Source organism: Coregonus clupeaformis, chromosome 11 (genome assembly GCF_020615455.1).
Source record: "Coregonus clupeaformis isolate EN_2021a chromosome 11, ASM2061545v1, whole genome shotgun sequence".
Taxonomy (NCBI): domain Eukaryota; kingdom Metazoa; phylum Chordata; class Actinopteri; order Salmoniformes; family Salmonidae; genus Coregonus; species Coregonus clupeaformis.
In genome coordinates this window covers 24990761-25009245 of record NC_059202.1, presented here as the reverse complement: position 1 = coordinate 25009245, position 18485 = coordinate 24990761, and the positions used below count along the sequence as shown (strand labels likewise).

The window sequence follows — 18485 nt, the reverse complement described above, 5'->3', positions numbered from 1 at the left end:
AAAGGCATTTGACCGAGTTGAACATCAATACTTATGGCACACTTTTAAGGCGTTTGGTTTCAGCTCTGGTTTTATTGCCATGATAAGGGTGATATATGGTGACATTGAAAGTGTATTGAAAGTTAACGGTGGCTTGAGTGCTCCTTTTAAAGTGTGTAGAGGTATTAGGCAGGGATGTTCTTTGTCTGGAATGTTATATGCCATTGCTATAGAGCCACTACTAAATAGCATTAGAAGTCGCATTGAAGGGGTGTACCTTTCAGAGGATATTCCTCCTATTTGTCTCTCAGCCTATGCTGATGATGTAGTTATTTTAGTGGAAAATCAAGCAGAGGTGGATAGTTTGAGTCTAATGGTTGATCGTTTTAGGGGAATATCCTCTGCAAAGGTAAATTGAGAAAAAAGTTGTGCTTTACAGATTGGATAATGGTCTGGAGGGATCTTGGCTTTGCCAGGGGTGCTGGAATGGTGTAAGTGAGGTTTTAAGTATCTTGGAGTGTACCTAGGAGATGAGGGGACAATGGAAAAAATTTGGATTGGGGTGGTTGAAATGGTGGAAGGGAGGATGAGGAGATGGCGTTGGTTGTTATCTCGTATGTCATATAGGGGGTGCACTATTATAGTTAACAATGTGATTGCCTCTGCACTGTGGCATCGGTTGTCAGTTTTAGAGCCACCATCTGGCCTTCTGGCTAAAATACAGGCGATTATTGTAGATTTATTTTGGGATAAATATAATTGGGTTCCACAAAGTGTTTTGTATTTGTCAAAAGAGGAGGGGGGACAAGGTCTTGTACATCTTGCTAGTAGGACTGCTGCTTTCCGGTTTCAGTTTATTCAAAGGTTGCTTTATGGACCGGAAAATGTGGTTTGGAGAGGGGTGGCAGGTCTTGTATTACAGCAGGTTGGGGGATTAGGTTTAAAGAAGGCTTTATTTTTGGTTGATAGTAGCCAGATTTCTAGGGAGGGAGTACCTCCGTTTTACAGAGGTTTCTTAGGGTGTGGAGAATAATGAAGGTGTCCAGACGCACTTCAGCGGAGTCAGTGCATTGGCTGTTGGAGGAACCTCTGGTGTATGGGGCAATACTGGATTGTATAACTGCAGCTGTTCCACATTTCTCCAAGATTCTTGTGAAGGGCAAAATCATCACCTTAAAACAGTTCATGGCCATGGCTGGGCCCACCTTAATGGATGGAAGAGTGTTGTATGCTTATTAGCCATAAGAAGAAGGTGCAAGATGAAAACGTCTCATTTCCAAGACTAGGGATTACACCCAATGTCCCAGAGTCAGAAAGAAAGGCGTTATTACTGGATTTGAGATGGTTGGAAGAGGTGGGTTTGGATGAGGTGAATGGGAAATACTTATATAGGGGGTGTGTCAAGGTGTTGAATAAAGATACATTGAAAAATAGAAAATACACTCCATGGAGGGTACAATTGGGCATTGATGACAAGGTAAAGCCAGCATGGAGAGCACTGTACAAGCCTCAGTTACAAAAGGGTACTGGTGATATGCAATGGAGGGTTTTACATGGCATCATTGCAGTTAATTCTTTTGTATCTGTTATTAACTCAGATGTTGGAGATGGATGTCCTTTTTGTAACATAAGATAAACCGTTTTTCACTGTTTTATGGAGTGTGAGAGGATAAAGCCTCTCTTGGAAATGCTGGAGTCTTTGTTTAAAGCTGTAGGGGAGATTTTCAATAACACTGTTTTTATTTTGGGTTTCAATATAGTAAGCAACAGAAAGAAAATGTCAACTGTTACATTTTATTGTGGGACAAGCTAAGATGTCCGTTTTTCTGAGTAGGAAACAAGATAGAAACGGGATATGGGCAGGATGTAAGATGTGTTTTTAAAGGATTAGTGAAAGCGAGAATAAAAGTGGATTTTGAGTTCTTCTCGGCTGTAAAAGATCCCCCATTGTTTGAGGAGAAGTGTGCTTACGAAGGAGCGGTTTGTTTTGTGGAGGAGGGGAAACAATTTTTTGTTGATGAAATGAGTTGAATGTATATATATATATTGTGATGTCACGAGAGGCTGTGTCCTGGAGGGACGTTACATCCCCCTGAGGTGGCTGCAAACCCAGACAGCTATGGCTCCATCTGCTGGTATGGTCGGGAACTCCAACCCTCTATGGCCAATCTTCCCACGCAGCTGAAACAAATGAGGAGCTGATGAGCTGAAGGTTTTGGAAGGGAAGAGACACAGTCTCCAACCTGGGCTCTCTGGAGGACAAGAGTGCTGCACGTCCACTTCCATGAGGAATATAAGGATTTGGAGATACTTACCTTTGGGAAATACTCACCTTTGGATATATGCACCTGTGGAAATACGTGTGGGACGTTTGGAAGGACGTTTTGCTGGGTTGGCCACTAGCTGCAACGTGGAAGACAGTAAGACTGGGGAAAAGTTATTTGAGCGAGGGAGAGTTATGATTTTGGATGTGGAAGAGACATCCCTGAACTGTTAACCCTTAAAGAGCCACCAGAGAACAGTATTGTGTTATACTTTCGTTAGTTTCCCAAGACCTTTAATAAAATCCTTGTTTTGGTTGAACCTGGTCTCCTTGCACTACTTGAGCAATCCCGCTGAAAGCTGTGTAGCCTCTCGTGACGTCACAGATGGTGGAGAATACGGGAACGCTCAAGCGTTAATAGTGCATGTCAGAGGAGGATATCGAAGGTTTGATCACCCAGTTTTCCAAGTTGGCCGTAGGCTCCCCGCCGACTGAAATGGAGGACATATTGAAAGCCCTTGTTGCTGGCCAGCACGGCCAGATGCAAGCAAACGTGGCTCTCTTGGAGGAGCAGAAGAAAGCCAACCTTCTGAAGGCAGAGGAATTGCAGTTGCAGAGACAGAGGGTTGTCCAAAATACCCGCCCAATAAAGGCAAGTGACTTTATATCTAAGATGGGAGCTACCGATGACATTGAGGCATACCTGCATGCATTTGAGGCCACGGCCACTAGGGAAGCCTGGCCCAAGCAACAGTGGGTTGGTCTGTTAGCCCCTTTCTAACCGGGGAATCACTGAATGCTGTCCGGGACCTGGGCCCTGACCAGGTTACTGACTATGATGCCCTGAAGTCTGAGATCCTCAGCAGATATGGACTCACAAAGTTTGGTATGGCCCAGCGCTTTCACAGCTGGACCTTCCAACCAGACCAACCTCCTCGGGCGCAGATGCATGAACTTGTCCGAATCGCAAGGAAATGGCTGGATCCGCAGAGGAATACAGCAGCGGCGGTGGTGGAGGCCGTTGTGGTGGATCGTTACCTACGCGCCCTGCCTTATGAGGCAAAACGGTTCATCAGTCAACAGGCCTTGACCACGGCTGATCTGACCGTGGAAGCTGTGGAAAAGTACCAGGCCACAGCGGAGATGCTGAATGCTTCCCAAAAAGACCCCAGGAGTGCGGCCCCACCACAAATGGGAAGAACCCGTCCAAAGGACCCCAAGGTCTCGAACCCAGCCACGTCAGGACTTATCCCGGCTCCAGGGGGAGCCAGAAACCAGGCGGGTCCAAGAAGAGTACACCAGGAGGGGGAAACTCGACAGTGTTACCGGTGTGGGGAGATGGGACATATCTCCTGGCAGTGTGGGAAACCAGCCGATGAACCTATGCCCACTGCGGAGTCCTCCAGCTCAGCACCCACACACCGTTTTGCCTCGCTCTTGGGAGTCGTAGATGGCGGCCCAGATCGACCCCCCACCTGCCCGGTAACTGTGAATCACCATGATGTGGAGGCCTTACTGGATTCTGGTAGCCGGGCCACCCTGGTGCGTAAGGATTTGGTGGGCCCAACGTGTCTGACCCCGGGGGAAAGTCCTCCCAGTTTCCTGTGTCCATGGGGACACCAGAGAATACCCCATTACTGAACTTACAATGACCAGCACACGGGGAACCATACACACGACGGCGGGGTGGTTGATTCCCTCCCCGTCCCTGTCCTAATTGGACGAGACTGCCCAGCCTTTTACCCACTCTGGAGAGAGTCTCAGGAGAGGATAACCCGAGTACCTCGGAAACGGAGAGGCAAGACTCATCCTGGGAAGGCTCCGGTGCAATCCTCCGAGTTACTCACTCCCGCCCCGGGCTCTGATAGGGATGGCAGGTGCCCAGACCGACACAGAGACGGAGCTACAGAATCTGGACAAAGAACTGTCTGGTCTGAAGGGGACCGCTGAGAGGTATCGTTTGTTAAAGCAACAGTTAGACATGAAGACAGAAGAGTTAGATATCCTCCAGGCTAAACTCCAACAGAGCTCCTTCCCTAAGCAACAGGAGGAGCTGGAGAGGCTGCGCAGGACCATCGAGGAGTGTGAGGAGACCCTGCGCAGTAGTAAGGAGGTCCAGAAGAAGGCAGAGGAGAAGTACAAGGTGTTGGAGAACAAGATGAAGAATGCGGAGGCAGAGAGAGAGAAGGAACTGAAAGCTGCTCAACAGAAGCTAAACTCTGCTAAAACCAAGGCTGATGCGTTCAGTAAGAAACTCAAGGAGAGACAACAGGAGGCTGAGTCCCTGGTCCTAGAGTTGGAGGAGTTGAAGAGAGAGCAGTCTGGCAAGCACCACGGCAATGCGGACGCCCTCTCCCGGCGTGATGCCTTCTTCGCTGCCTTTACCCCGACGAGGACGTCGGTCCCGAGGAGGGGGATGTGTGATGTCACGAGAGGCTGTGTCCTGGAGGGACGTTACATCCCCCTGAGGTGGCTGCAAACCCAGACAGCTATGGCTCCATCTGCTGGTATGGTCGGGAACTCCAACCCTCTATGGCCAATCTTCCCACGCAGCTGAAACAAATGAGGAGCTGATGAGCTGAAGGTTTTGGAAGGGAAGAGACACAGTCTCCAACCTGGGCTCTCTGGAGGACAAGAGTGCTGCACGTCCACTTCCATGAGGAATATAATGATTTGGAGATACTTACCTTTGGGAAATACTCACCTTTGGATATATGCACCTGTGGAAATACGTGTGGGACGTTTGGAAGGACGTTTTGCTGGGTTGGCCACTAGCTGCAACGTGGAAGACAGTAAGACTGGGGAAAAGTTATTTGAGCGAGGAGAGTTATGATTTTGGATGTGGAAGAGACATCCCTGAACTGTTAACCCTTAAAGAGCCACCAGAGAACAGTATTGTGTTATACTTTCGTTAGTTTCCCCAAGACCTTTAATAAAATCCTTGTTTTGGTTGAACCTGGTCTCCTTGCACTACTTGAGCAATCCCGCTGAAAGCTGTGTAGCCTCTCGTGACGTCACAATATATATATATATATATATATATATATATATATATATATATATATATATATATATGCTTTTGTATTTTTATTTAATTTTTGTTTTAATTTTTATTTAGGAATGACATTTGTTGTTTCATTTCTGAAAAGGCAGTGTGCCATTATTTGTGTAAACACTTGAGTATAAAATAAAGGTTTTATAAAAACTCGCTCTCTCTCCCTCTCTCTCTCTCTCTCTCTCTCTCTCTCTCTCTCTCTCTCTCTCTCTCTCCCTCTCTCTATATCCCTCTCTCTCTAACTCTCTCCCTCTCTCTCCTCTCTCTCTCTCCCTCTCTCTCTAACTCTATCCCTTTCTCTCTCTCTCTATTCCTCTCTCCCTCTCTATTCCTCTCTCTATCCCTCTCTCTCTATCCCTCTCTCTCTCTCCCTATCCCTCCCTCTCTCTCTCTAACTCTATATCCCTCTCTCTCTCTATTCCTCTCTCTCTTTCTCTCTCTCTACTCCTCTCTCTCTCTAACTCTCTATCCCTCTCTCTCTCTATTCCTCTCTCTCTCTCTATCCCCCTCTCTCTCTCTCTCTCTCTCTCTCTCTCTCTCTCTCTCTCTCTCTCTCTCTCTCTCTCTCTCTCTCTCTCTCTCTCTCTCTCTCTCTCTCTTCCTCTCCCTCTCTCTCTATTCCTCTCTCTCCCTCTCTCTCTCTCTCTCCCTCTCTCTCTCTATCCTTCTCTCTATCTCTCTCGCTCTCGCTCCGCTCTCTAACTCTTTCCCTCTCTCTATCCCTCTCTCTCTCTATTCCTCTCTCTCTCTCTCTCCTCTCTCTCTCTCTCCCTCTCTCTCTAACTCTCTATCCCTTTCTCTCTCTCTCTCTCTCTCTCTCTCTCTCTCTCTCTCTCTCTCTCTCTCTCTCTCTCTCTCTCTCTCTCCCTCTCTCTCTCTCTCTCTCTCTCTCTCTCTATCCCTCTCTCTCTATCCCTCTCTCTACTCCTCTCTCTCTCTCTCTCGCTCTCTCTATATCCCTCTCTCTCTCTAACTCTCTCCCTCTCTCTCTCCTCTCTCTCTCTAACTCTCTATCCCTTTCTCTCTCTCTCTCTATTCCTCTCTCTCCCTCTCTATTCCTCTCTCTCTCTCTCTCTCTATTCCTCTCTCCCTCTCTCTATCCCTCTCTCTCTCTCTCTATCGCTCTCTCTCTATTCCTCTCTCTCTCTCTACTCCTCTATCTCTCTCTCTATCCCTCTCTCTCTCCCTCTCTCTCTCTCTCTCTCTCGCTCTCTTTATATCCCTCTCTCTCTAACTCTCTCCCTCTCTCTCCTCTCTCTCTCCCTCTCTCTCTAACTCTCTATCCCTTTCTCTCTCTCTCTAACTCTCTCCCTCTCTATTCCTCTCTCTATCCCTCTCTCTCGATCCCTCGCTCTCTCCCTATCTCTCCCTCTCTCTCTCGAACTCTCTATCCCTCTCTCTCTTCCTCTCTCTCTTTCTCTCTCTCTACTCCTCTCTCTCTCTAACTCTCTATCCCTCTCTCTCTCTCTATTCCTCTCTCTCTCCTCTCTCTCTCTCTCTCTCTCTCTCTCTCTCTCTCTCTCTCCCTCCCTCTCCCTCTCTCTCTCTCCCTCTCTCTCTCTATTCCTCTCTCTCTCTCTTTTTCATCTTCCCCATTCCTTTCCTATAGGAATGAAGATGCTATCAACCAGATGGCCGTTCCCCCCTTTCCAAACCCTCCTGCTGTCCTCTCCTCCACTGAGGTGAGTCCTATTCTCATGCACACACACACACACACACACACCTAGCTACACACATACACTCCTATGACCGAATGGTCATCCAAAAGCTGATGATCAGATATGTTATGCGAAAGCATCTGCTCAGGCCTAAACACAAACGCACCTCCAAAAGCAACAAAACAATAACTGAAATCTATCAGAAATCGTCAGCCCTTGGTCCAAAATGGACCCTTCTTATCCAAAACATGCATGTTTTTTTGTTGCACATATCTGATCAGTGCACTTATCTGGAGATATGAACTCAATTGGAAGGAATGGCAGTGCAGTTGACAACTTTCTACTTTGAATGTGTTGACTCAATGTATCATCATCACCACCACCACCATCATCATCATCATCATGACCATCATCATCATCATCATCACCATCATCATCATCATCACCACCACCATCATCATCATCACCATCACAATCATCATCATCATCATCACCACCATCATCATCATCATCATCATGACCATCATCATCACCACCACCATCATCATCATGACCATCATCATCATCATCACCATCACAATCATCATCATCATTATTGTTATCCCAGACTCATCCCCCCAAATCAACAGCAGCAGCGGTGGTAGTGGCTCCGGCCCCCACAGAGAAGCCCCAACCCCCAGAGAGTCTGGCCCTCAGCAGGGGACCCCTGGAGGCCTCCATCTCCATCAGCAGGGTAAGAGGCTCCACTCCCCACGCTCTGTTACCTGTCCTAAAACTGACAGATAAAGGGAGGGACTACCTGGACAATAAGAAACACTTGTTTTCTTTTTCTGTTGCAAAGAAACCCTGTTTTGCTACATTTTGCATATACTTATGAATACGAACCTGATGTTGGATTGAAGTGTTACGTCTAGCTGTCTTTTTAATAAATGTTCTGCTCAGTGTCTTGGCAATTCTGTTGCTCTGACCTGTATTTCTCTCTCTCTCTCTCTCTCTCTCTCTCTCTCTCTCTCTCTCTCTCTCTCTCTCTCTCTCTCTCTCTCTCTCTCTCTCTCTCTCTCTCTCTCTCTCTCTCTCTCTCTCTCTCTCTCTCCTCTCTCTCTCTCTCTCTCTCTCTCTCTCTCTCTCTCTCTCTCTCTCTCTCTCTCTCTCTCTCTCTCTCTCTCTCTCTCTCTCTCTCTCTCTCTCTCTCTCTCTCTCTCTCTCTCTCTGCCTCTCGCTCACACACGCACACACAGGTGAATCCCAGTGTTGGGTCCAGTGGGAACACAGCTACGGAGTTTGTGTCCAGAGAAGCGACACTCAAGATCCTCCGAGAGGGAGAGACTTCCTCAAAGGTCAGCCCATGTGTTACTTCCTCTTTGCACCCTACAAGTCCCTACCAGCCTGAGAGCCTCCGTGTGTCCAGGCAACAAGCCACTGAGTTGTTTACTGACTTGATTTCTCAGGTCTAAATTAGTTGAGCAACTTAAAAGTCAAGCAGGAACACCAGGCAGTCATTGCAAACCCCTAACATGAACACCAGGCAGTCACCTTTACACCCCTAACATGAACACCAGGCAGTCACCTTTACACCCCTAACATGAACACCAGGCAGTCACCTTTACACCCCTAACATGAACACCAGGCAGTCACCTTTACACCCCTAACATGAACACCAGGCAGTCACCTTTACACCCCTAACATGAACACCAGGCAGTCACTTTTACACCCCTAACATGAACACCAGGCAGTCACACCCCTAACATGAACACCAGGCAGTCATTGCACAAACCAAAACAAATGCACTTTCCTTTTGAAGTTTTCCAGGGTGATGAATTCAAACCTGTGACCTGTATTCTTCTGACCTAGTGTGTGTGTGTGTGTTGTGTGTGTGTTCATGCTTGTAACTCTTGTTTGTGCTCTCTGCAGAAGCTCAAGGCCTCAGAGAAGGAGGCGGCTGAGTCTTCGGAGAGTGTGACTGTGCCAGCTGCCAAGACCCCTCTGGAGCAGGTGAGCATGACAGTGGATTTGGGTTACCTCTATCCCTAACACTCCATGTAGTGCAATGGAAGGTAGAATGAATCAGAGCGACCTCACAGTATCAGACAACTTGTGTTTAATATTTAACAGTAAAATGCATTATTCAGTTAATCGCAGCTATTTTAAATATCTGGTAAAATATTGAATGATATTTATGTTTCTGTTGTGTTTTGCTGTGTGTGTGTGTGTGTGTGTGCGTGTGTGTGCGTGAAGCAGCTGACTGAGCCAATCCCACTCAGGGTTGGCATAAAAACCGGCTACCCATTGAGTGCTGTTAACGTCATCCATCAACCAGTGTCTGAAATGGCAATGCCAGTGTGCCCCAGCCCATGTGCGGACACCGAACCCAGGACAGGGGTATGCTGATGACTTTCAGATCTCCTCCAGAGAGGAGCATGTTATCAAAGACATGCTTTCTCGCACAGATGACTTTTTGAAATGGTCTGGGCAGGAAGTGAAAGACACTAAATATGCAGTGTTCTATGAAAGATGCAGCGGAGGTAAGCGCTGGTACAAGTCTAGAACTGATAAGCCCCCAACATTTACACTAACGAATAAACCAATCAGAGTTTACTCTCGTCACGAAACATATAGTTATCTTGGACATAAGTTTAATGTTGCTGGCGAGTGGGGGGAACAAGTTGAGGAGCTCGTCCATGAGTATTCAACCAGGCTTGATATGATTGACATTTCCCCTCTGCCTGTGGTCATGAAGCTAGAAGCTGTGAGAGAGGTGGCCCTAGCAAAGATTCAACATCTGCTTGCAAATGTGCAAATCCCACAGAAGGTTCTGAGGGAAATGAATAACAAAACTGTTCAAGTGGTGAGAAAGTGGCTATGCTTAAACACACACACCACACGTGATGTTGTCTTCCTGAGCCAAAGAGAGGGGGGTTTAGAAGTCCCGAATATTGAGTGGTTTGCACTGCTACCAGACTGAACATGCTCAACAGTGACGATGTGACAGTTAGCCAGAGCCTCCCTCCTTCTGGACCTACAGGGGAGGAAGGTTCCACTGGCCAGGGACACTGAGGACAACTTCCTGGGCTTCAGGAGGAAGGTTCCACTGGCCAGGGACACTGAGGACAACTTCCTGGGCTTCAGGAGGAAGGTTCCACTGGCCAGGGACACTGAGGACAACTTCCTGGGCTTCAGGAGGAAGGTTCCACTGGCCAGGGACACTGAGGACAACTTCCTGGGCTTCAGGAGGAAGGTTCCACTGGCCAGGGACACTAAGGACAACTTCCTGGGCTTCAGGAGGAAGGTTCCACTGGCCAGGGACACTGAGGACAACTTCCTGGGCTTCAGGAGGAAGGTTCCACTGGCCAGGGACACTGAGGACAACTTCCTGGGCTTCAGGAGGAAGGTTCCACTGGCCAGGGACACTGAGGACAACTTCCTGGGCTTCAGGAGGAAGGCCAATGGAAAATTGGACACACTTGCTGCGGGCTTTGGAGTCTGGTCAGACTGGCCGGACCTCAATGACCTGTGCAACCGGACTGGAGTGGAGCTCAGGTGGACACGGTGCAAACTGAGCCAGTGACTGCCTCTGTGTAGTCCCCTGTAGCTCAGTTGGTAGAGCATGGCGCTTGCAACGCCAGGGTTGTGGGTTCGTTTCCCATGGGGGGCCAGTATGAAAATGTATGCACTCACTAACTGTAAGTCGCTCTGGATAAGAGCGTCTGCTAAATGAGTAAAATGTAAAAATTGCAGTTGTGGCAGATTGCGGTGTTGTTGTGGAGGCTTCTGTCACCCATGGTGGAACATCTCATCCTACATCCAGGACAACACTCCTTGGTATCAGACGGATGCAGCTACTGCAACACTGGACTGGCCTGAGGCTGCAGGGGAAACTCTCTGCTCTGGACTGTGCTGTCCACTCTGTCTCCCATTCCATATACCAGAATGCTGCCATTGGCGAAGACATTCTCACCTTTACTGTTAAGGGGAGGCTGCAAGTTCTACCAACAAAATATAATCTAGCACTCTGGTACCCTGCAAACCATGACCCATTTTGTATTCTACATGAGTCAAATGTAATGGAGTCCATTGCCCATGTTGTGAATGGCTGCTGTTTTGTACATTGCTAGACATGACCGCCTTGTTGACCTGATAGCCAGCGAGGTGAGACAACATGTCTCACCAACAGCACACATGCAGAAACATTCTTGTGTAAGAGGAAGCTGGTTTGATGTTGATGATGATGTGTTTTCCTGTGTGCCAAATACGCCAGATATTGTTATTGTGGGGGGAGGCCACGGGGAGGGGCTCATTTTGGAAGTGGGCTGCTCATTTGACGGCTACATGGAGCAGGCCTTTGCCGAGAAGCTGCTTAAATACCAGCCCCTCATGGCATGCTTGGACAGCCTTGGGTGTAGGTGCAAGCTGGTGGCACTGATATTTGGAGGTCTCGGCCACGTACACAGGCTTGCAGTGCGTGGCCTCCAGATTGCAGGCCTGACAGGAACTAGGGCAAAGCAATTGGCTAGGTACTGCTCTGTTTCAGCTGTCGTGGGCAGAAGAAGGAGAAGGAGGTGCTTTCTGTACCCTTGAGTGCCATGCATACAGGGACCTTTGAAATGTTTGGATCCTTTTTTTGTCACTTTGATTGGTGGATTCAAATAAAGTATTTAAAATGTGTGTGTGTGTGTGTGTGTGCGCAGACTGCAAGCCTGTCCAAAACCTGTCGGCTCTCCAGTAAGCTGCCTGTGGTGAGCTCTGTGGAAGGGGGGCTGGTGTCCCCCCCTGCCTCCTCCCTGCCTTCCTCCTGCACCAGCCCAGACTTTGAGTACTGCAGCAAAGGTATGGACCCACACTCACAACTAGCAGGCCATTTACAGGGCTAGGGACCCAGTGAGCACAAGATGTTGAAAATACGTATTTTCAACGTCTTGTGCTCACTGGGGAAGAACTGTTTTACTCAATATCAGCTGTCTATTAATTTATCTATTAAATTCTTTGTGCAGAAAGTTGTGACTTGACACCTGTTTATGTGTGTTATACAGTATATTCCATAATATTAATTATAAAGAAGACAACCAACAATATAAACTCTCTTGCCTTGAGGTTTAATAACAGAAACTCTCTTTATCTCTCCTCCCTCTACCTATGCTGTAGACCCAGCCACGTGCCCTATCGTTCCAGGCCAGGAGATAGTCATAGAGATCGCCAAGGGTCGCTCTGGCCTGGGCCTCAGCATCGTAGGAGGCAAAGACACCCAGCTGGTAAGACTGCTAGCCCTGCTCAGGGCCGACCATGTTGACCATGACAGGTTACGTCAACTTGTCTCCATCTCAGCCAGAGGTGAGAGCCACAGCCGCACTGCAGAGTAGCCTAGCTCTCTCTCTCTCTCTCTCTCTCTCTCTCTCTCTCTCTCAGTTTCCTTAGAACACACAGCAGCAGCTACTGCCATTTAATTGAATGATCTGTAGCCATGTTGCCCAAGGACAGCATAGAAACATACATTAATTATGTTTCCACTGATCTTTCAAGAGGCTTTCAGTCCAGTTAGAAGACATATAGCCTAGCTTTGATCACCTCTACCTTTGTCTCTCTCTCTCTCTCTCTCTCTCTCTCTCTCTCTCTCTCTCTCTCTCTCTCTCTCTCTCTTTAGGATGCCATAGTGATCCATGAGGTGTATGAGGAGGGGGCGGCGGCACGCGATGGACGACTCTGGGCTGGAGATCAGATCCTGGAGGTTAGTCTTGCTCTTTCTTTCTTTCTCTCTCTCTCGCTTTCTCTCTCTCTCCCTCTGTTTCGCTCTCTCTTTCCCTATCGCTCGCTCTCGCTCTCTCTCTTTCTCTATCGCTCTCTGTCCCTCTATCTGTCTCTCTCTCTCAATGCAATTCAATTCAATAAATGCTTTATTGGCATGAATGGTGGTTGTCATTGTTGCCAAAGCAATGTACAGTTGAAGTCGGAAGTTTACATACACCTTAGCCAAATACATTTAAACTCAGTTTTCCACAATTCCTGACATTTAATCCTAGTAAACATTCCCAGTCTTAGGTCAGTTAGGATCACCACTTTATTTTAAGAATGTGAAATGTCAGAATAATAGTAGAGAGAATTATTTATTTCAGCTTTTATTTCTTTCATCACATTCCCAGTCGGTCAGAAGTTTACATACACTCAATTAGTATTTGGTAGCATTGCCTTTAAATTGTTTAACTTGGGTCAAACGTTTGGGGTAGCCTTCCACAAGCTTCCCACAATAAGTTAGGTGAATCTTGGCCCATTCCTCCTGACAGAGTCAGGTTTGTAGGCCTCCTTGCTCACACACGCTTTTTCAGTTCTGCCCACACATTTTCTATGCGGTCATTGTCCATTTGGAAGACCCATTTGCGACCAAGCTTTAACTTCCTGACTGATGTCTTGAGATGTTGCTTCAATATATCCACATAATTTTCCTTCCTCATGATGCCATCTGTTTTGTGAAGTGCACCAGTCCCTCCTGCAGCAAAGCACCCCCAAAACATGATGCTGCTTCATGGTTGGGATGGTGTTCTTCGGTTTGCAAGCTACCCCCTTTTTCCTCCAAACATAACAATGGTCATTATGGCCAAACAGTTCTATTTTTGTTTTATCAGACCAGAGGACATTTCTCCAAAAAGTACGATCTTTGTCCCCATGTGCAGTTGCAAACCGTAGTCTGGCTTTATTATGGCGGTTTTGGAGCAGTGGCTTCTTCCTTGCTGAGCGGCCTTTCAGGTTATGTCGATATAGGACTCGTTTTGCTGTGGATATAGATACTTTTGTACCTGTTTCCTCCAGCATCTTCACAAGGTCCTTTGCTGTTGTTCTGGGATTGATTTGCAATTTTCGCACCAAAGTACTTTCATCTCTAGGAGACGGAACGCATCTCCTTCCTGAGCGGTATGGCGGCTGCGTGGTCCCATGGTGTTTATACTTGCGTTCTATTGTTTGTACAGATGAACGTAGTACCTTCAGGCATTTGGAAATTGCTCCCAAGGATGAACCAGACTTGTGGAGGTCTACATTTCTTTTCCTGAGGTCTTGGCTGATTTATTTTGATTTTCCCATGATGTCAAGCAAAGAGGCACTGAGTTTGAAGGTAGACCTTGAAATACATCCACAGGTACACCTCCAATTGACTCAAATGATGTCAATTAGCCTATCAGAAGCTTCTAAAGCCATGACATCATTTTCTGGACTTTTCCAAGCTGTTTAAAGGCACAGTCAACTTGGTGTATGTAAACTACTGACATTTACATTGACATTTAAGTCATTTAGCAGACGGTCTTACCCAGAGCGACTTACAACTGACCCACTGGAATTGTGATACAGTGAATTATAAGTGAAATAATCTGTCTGTAAACAATTGTTGGAAAAATTACTTGTGTCATCCACAAAGTAGATGTCCTAACCGACTTGCCAAAACTATAGTTTGTTAACAAGAAATGTGTTGAGTGGTTGAAAAACAAGTTTTAATGACTCCAACCTAAGTGTATGTAAACTTCCGACTTCAACTGTATATGAAGTATTACAAAAATGAACAATGTATTTGAGCAACAATATTTATAAACATCCACACAAAAAAAAGAATCATACACGAAAAAATGATACACACAAAATAAAACAAACAAGCAACAATTGAGACATTAAATAAAAAAATGGTGGGAACTGTTGTCTCTCTTATAGTATAGTATGACAGGCCAGGACATGCTCTGCAGCAAGGTCTACTGTCTCCATGTTTTCTCCTAGAAAAAACAAAATACATCTCCTCAACAGGCAGTTTAAGAAATCCTGCAATACGTTTTTCAAATGTAATGAGATAAATACCTCAGATTGAAGCATATGTGGAGCCGTGAAGTAGGAAGAGCTGCTCATCCTGTACTTCACCTGACCCACAATGCTTACAAAGTCTTTCTTTTCTCTGCGTCTCATGTTTGTTTTATGGCATCCTGTTGCCAGGCGATCGGTCTGTACATTGTTGATGTCTTTGTTTGAAATATTGGATTTTGACGAGGTGCTGTGATAATTCGATATCTGTTTAGAATTTTGTAATATTTAAGTTTGTTTTTAGATAGAATATAGTTTTGCCAATAATTAGTGTATGAATTTTAGATAGAGATTTCTATTTGTTTGAATTTTGTTATTGATGGTTGAATTGTTGAATTTAGCTGGTGCTTTTGGGCCAGTTGCTCTGAAGGGTCAGTCTCTCTTGTGATGATAATATTCTGGATTACAGTGTCCAGAATCTCCTGAGTTCTACCTTACAGGCTAGGCTTGGGGAATTTCTTTGCACACCTAGAATATTTTAGCTAAATTCCAGTAAGGTGAGGCTTTTCTCTAGCTCTCTCTCTCCTTCCCTCTGTCTCTCATTTTACATTTTAGTCATTTAGCAGATGTTTTTATTCAGACCGACTTACAGGAGCAAATAGGGTTGCTCAAGGGCACATCGACAGATTTTTCACCTAGTCGGCTCAGGGATTTGAACCAGCGACCTTTCCATATCTGTTTAGAATGGGCCTGCCGCCCCCAATTTCAAATGCTCTACATTCTCAATTAAGTAAGCATTATATCACAATAATACTTTTTCATGCCTCTTAATAGGAAAGAGGAGACAACTGAAGATTGCAACAAAATATGTATTATTACTCCCATCTATCACATGCACTTATGTTAGCTTTTTCAAAAACGTTAAAACTGGCAGCGATGATGTTGTCTCTCTAACTGTCTATCTCGCTCTCTCCTCATCTTGTCCAACAGGTCTGCTAACTGTGCAGTTGAAAATAAACGATCACAGTTAACTCTGCACCTCTTATAACCTCATATCTTACATCACATTGTCGTGTCATGTTCCCCAGTGCACTCAATTTAGACAATGTCTCCATCTACTGGAATTATACAGAACTGCTATAATTTATCTGGCTTTCAGTAGGTGTTAGAGGGATAAAGGAGTGAGTGACTGTGTGTGTGTGTGTGTGTGTGTGTGTGTGTGTACGACCATCCAGGTAAATGGCGTGGACCTGCGCAGCGCGGCCCACGAGGACGCCATCACAGCCCTAAGGCAGACACCGGCCAAGGTGTGTCTTAAGGTTCTACGGGACGAGGCGCAGTATCGCAACCAGGAAAACCTGGATGTGTTCAGTGTGGAACTGCAGAAGAAGGCCGGCCGTGGCCTGGGCCTCAGTATTGTTGGCAAGAGGTACAGTAGCAACTCACTGACACACACACACTCGGTGTGTCTTCATAACAGAAGTTTCACCACAAGCAGGGAGTTTAATGTGAACCAGCAAGAGGTGTAAGGAGGATCTGTGCTGTAGCTATTTTCTACACTCTTACCTGGAATTAGTTGTCAGTAGTGTGCTTTGGTTACCTACACACTCTCCTTTCGATGGCAAAGATGAGATCCATTTTGAGCATACGTACCCATAGGAATAAATCAAATATTTTAATTTGTATGGTAGGAACGGCACGGGGGTGTTCATCTCGGACGTGGTGAAAGGGGGCGCAGCCGAGCTGGATGGCCGGCTAATGCAGGGGGACCAGATTCTCTCTGTCAACAGAGACGACATGAGGCCGGCCTCGCAGGAGACGGTAGCTGCCATTCTCAAGGTGAGGGGTGGGGGGGTGGAACAGACCTAAAGGCTCACCGTCACACCAAAAAACAACCACATAGACTTGATGTATGAAATGGCCTTCAGTCCAGTTTGAATAAAACTGCCATCATAGACAAACACTCCGCAATTACAAAAAAAACACAGTAATCAATCACCGTAATCACAGACAAACAAATAACTACAGCCTTCACAGACAAACAAATAACTACAGCCTTCACAGACAAACAAATAACTACAGCCTTCACAGACAAACAAATAACTACAGCCTTCACAGACAAACAAATAACTACAGCCTTCACAGGCAAACGAATAACTACTGCCTTCACAGACAAACAAATAACTACACTCTTCACAGACAAACAAATAACTCCAGCCTTCACAGACAATCAAATAACTACAGCCTTCACAGACAAATAAATAACTCCAGCCTTCACAGACAATCAAATAACTCCAGCTTTCACAGACAAACAAATAACTCCAGCCTTCACAGACAAAAACAAAGAACTACACTAAAACAAATAACAGCTTATACTTGAAACACATCAAAGTAACACATCAAAGAACATCCCTCTCACTGTCACAGTCCAAAACAATAGAGAGCAATAGTAATGGAGTCTTTTTGTAGGCACTGTTCGTTGAACAAAGCCTATGGGAAAATTAATGTTTTTGGAGGGTTTTTGGATAAACGCCGAAAATAAGGTCTGTGGTAAACACAGGTTTAGGAGATATTATATGCTTTGTTCTATGAGATAATCTTAATCAGCTAACGTCACTTTTTGTGAATTTTTATGCATTTATGTAATAATAAAAGCAGATTTAGCATATAAAGGCTTCATAATTCATAAAGGTCATGTTAACTGACTTATATTATCTCATAGAACAAAATGTATAAGATCTCCTAAGCCTGTGTTAACCTCAGACCTTATTTAAGGCATTTATTCCAAAACCCTATTCTTTCCCAATTCATTTTGCCCATAGCAATGGCTGACCGAACCAGAGGTAAAATCATTTCCGTTTTTTTGGACTACAAGCTGGCAAGCGCTCTATACCAAGTCTGTCAGTAGCCACCAAACTCTTCTTCCTTCTTCCACAAGGGGTCACCATTGGTACAGTTATGTTCAAAGGCTGCAGTGCTCTCTAATGAAGTGGTGTGTTTTAAGCTGCATTGGTAGAGCTGAGGGGCTTTCTGGATGCAGTTCTTTACAATGTGGAGTCCCTCTGAAGTGGGTGCTTTGTGTGCCCATGCTACAGTGATGTACACTACGTTTACAATGCCCTCACTGAGGTATATAGTAGCACCTTATCCTGTGCACTTGACAAATAAGGTTCTTTACATGGGTTGGGTTGTGTCTAAAGTAGTGCACTATGACTGAGTCCCAAATGGCACTAGTGTATGGAATAGGTTACCATTTAGGACGCGGCCTATGAGATGGAGACCCTGTAAGGTTGAAGTGCATGTCCTGTCCTCAGTAGTAAACATGGAAGTGGAGATCCTACCAGGTTGCAGTTCTATGCCATCAGACATTAGTGCACTAGGAAGTGGACACTGTAAGGTTAGTCCCTAGCTGCTCTGCTCTGGTAGTTACGTGCTGTTGCGCTACCTGTGCCTCTGCAGTGTGCCAGGGGGGTGGTGCTCTTGGAGCTGGGCCGACTGAAGGCTGCCTCCTGGATCTCTTCCAGACGCACCTCCCAGGGAAGCCAGGTGTGTGTGTGTGTGTGTGTGTGTGTGTGTGTGCGCGTGTGTGCGCCCATTCTCACCCCCGCTGCATGGGAGCTTGCATGCAGAAGCTCAGTCAGCGACTGACCCTGGCTGCTGTGTCATTAATACTCCTGTCTCCCCTCCTTCTCCTCCTCTCTCCATTCATCACATGCATGGAAGCCAAAATGGCCGACTGATGGACGTTTACCAGGTTCCTTCTGGT

The 18485-nt window shown here is 46.2% G+C and overlaps 1 protein-coding gene across 1 annotated transcript in view; it reads left to right on the top strand.

The window, feature by feature from the left end:
* LOC121577422 (inaD-like protein) overlaps positions 1–18485 on the top strand; it is a 240065-nt gene that overhangs the window by 209009 nt on the left and 12571 nt on the right. Inside the window, exons 32-42 of the mRNA XM_045223383.1 lie at positions 6907–6979; positions 7563–7688; positions 8194–8292; positions 8867–8947; positions 9191–9334; positions 11641–11779; positions 12095–12201; positions 12591–12674; positions 15955–16148; positions 16411–16558; positions 18179–18265. Coding sequence (XP_045079318.1) covers positions 6907–6979; positions 7563–7688; positions 8194–8292; positions 8867–8947; positions 9191–9334; positions 11641–11779; positions 12095–12201; positions 12591–12674; positions 15955–16148; positions 16411–16558; positions 18179–18265 — 1282 coding nt within the window. The remainder of the gene's footprint in view (positions 1–6906; positions 6980–7562; positions 7689–8193; positions 8293–8866; positions 8948–9190; positions 9335–11640; positions 11780–12094; positions 12202–12590; positions 12675–15954; positions 16149–16410; positions 16559–18178; positions 18266–18485) is intronic.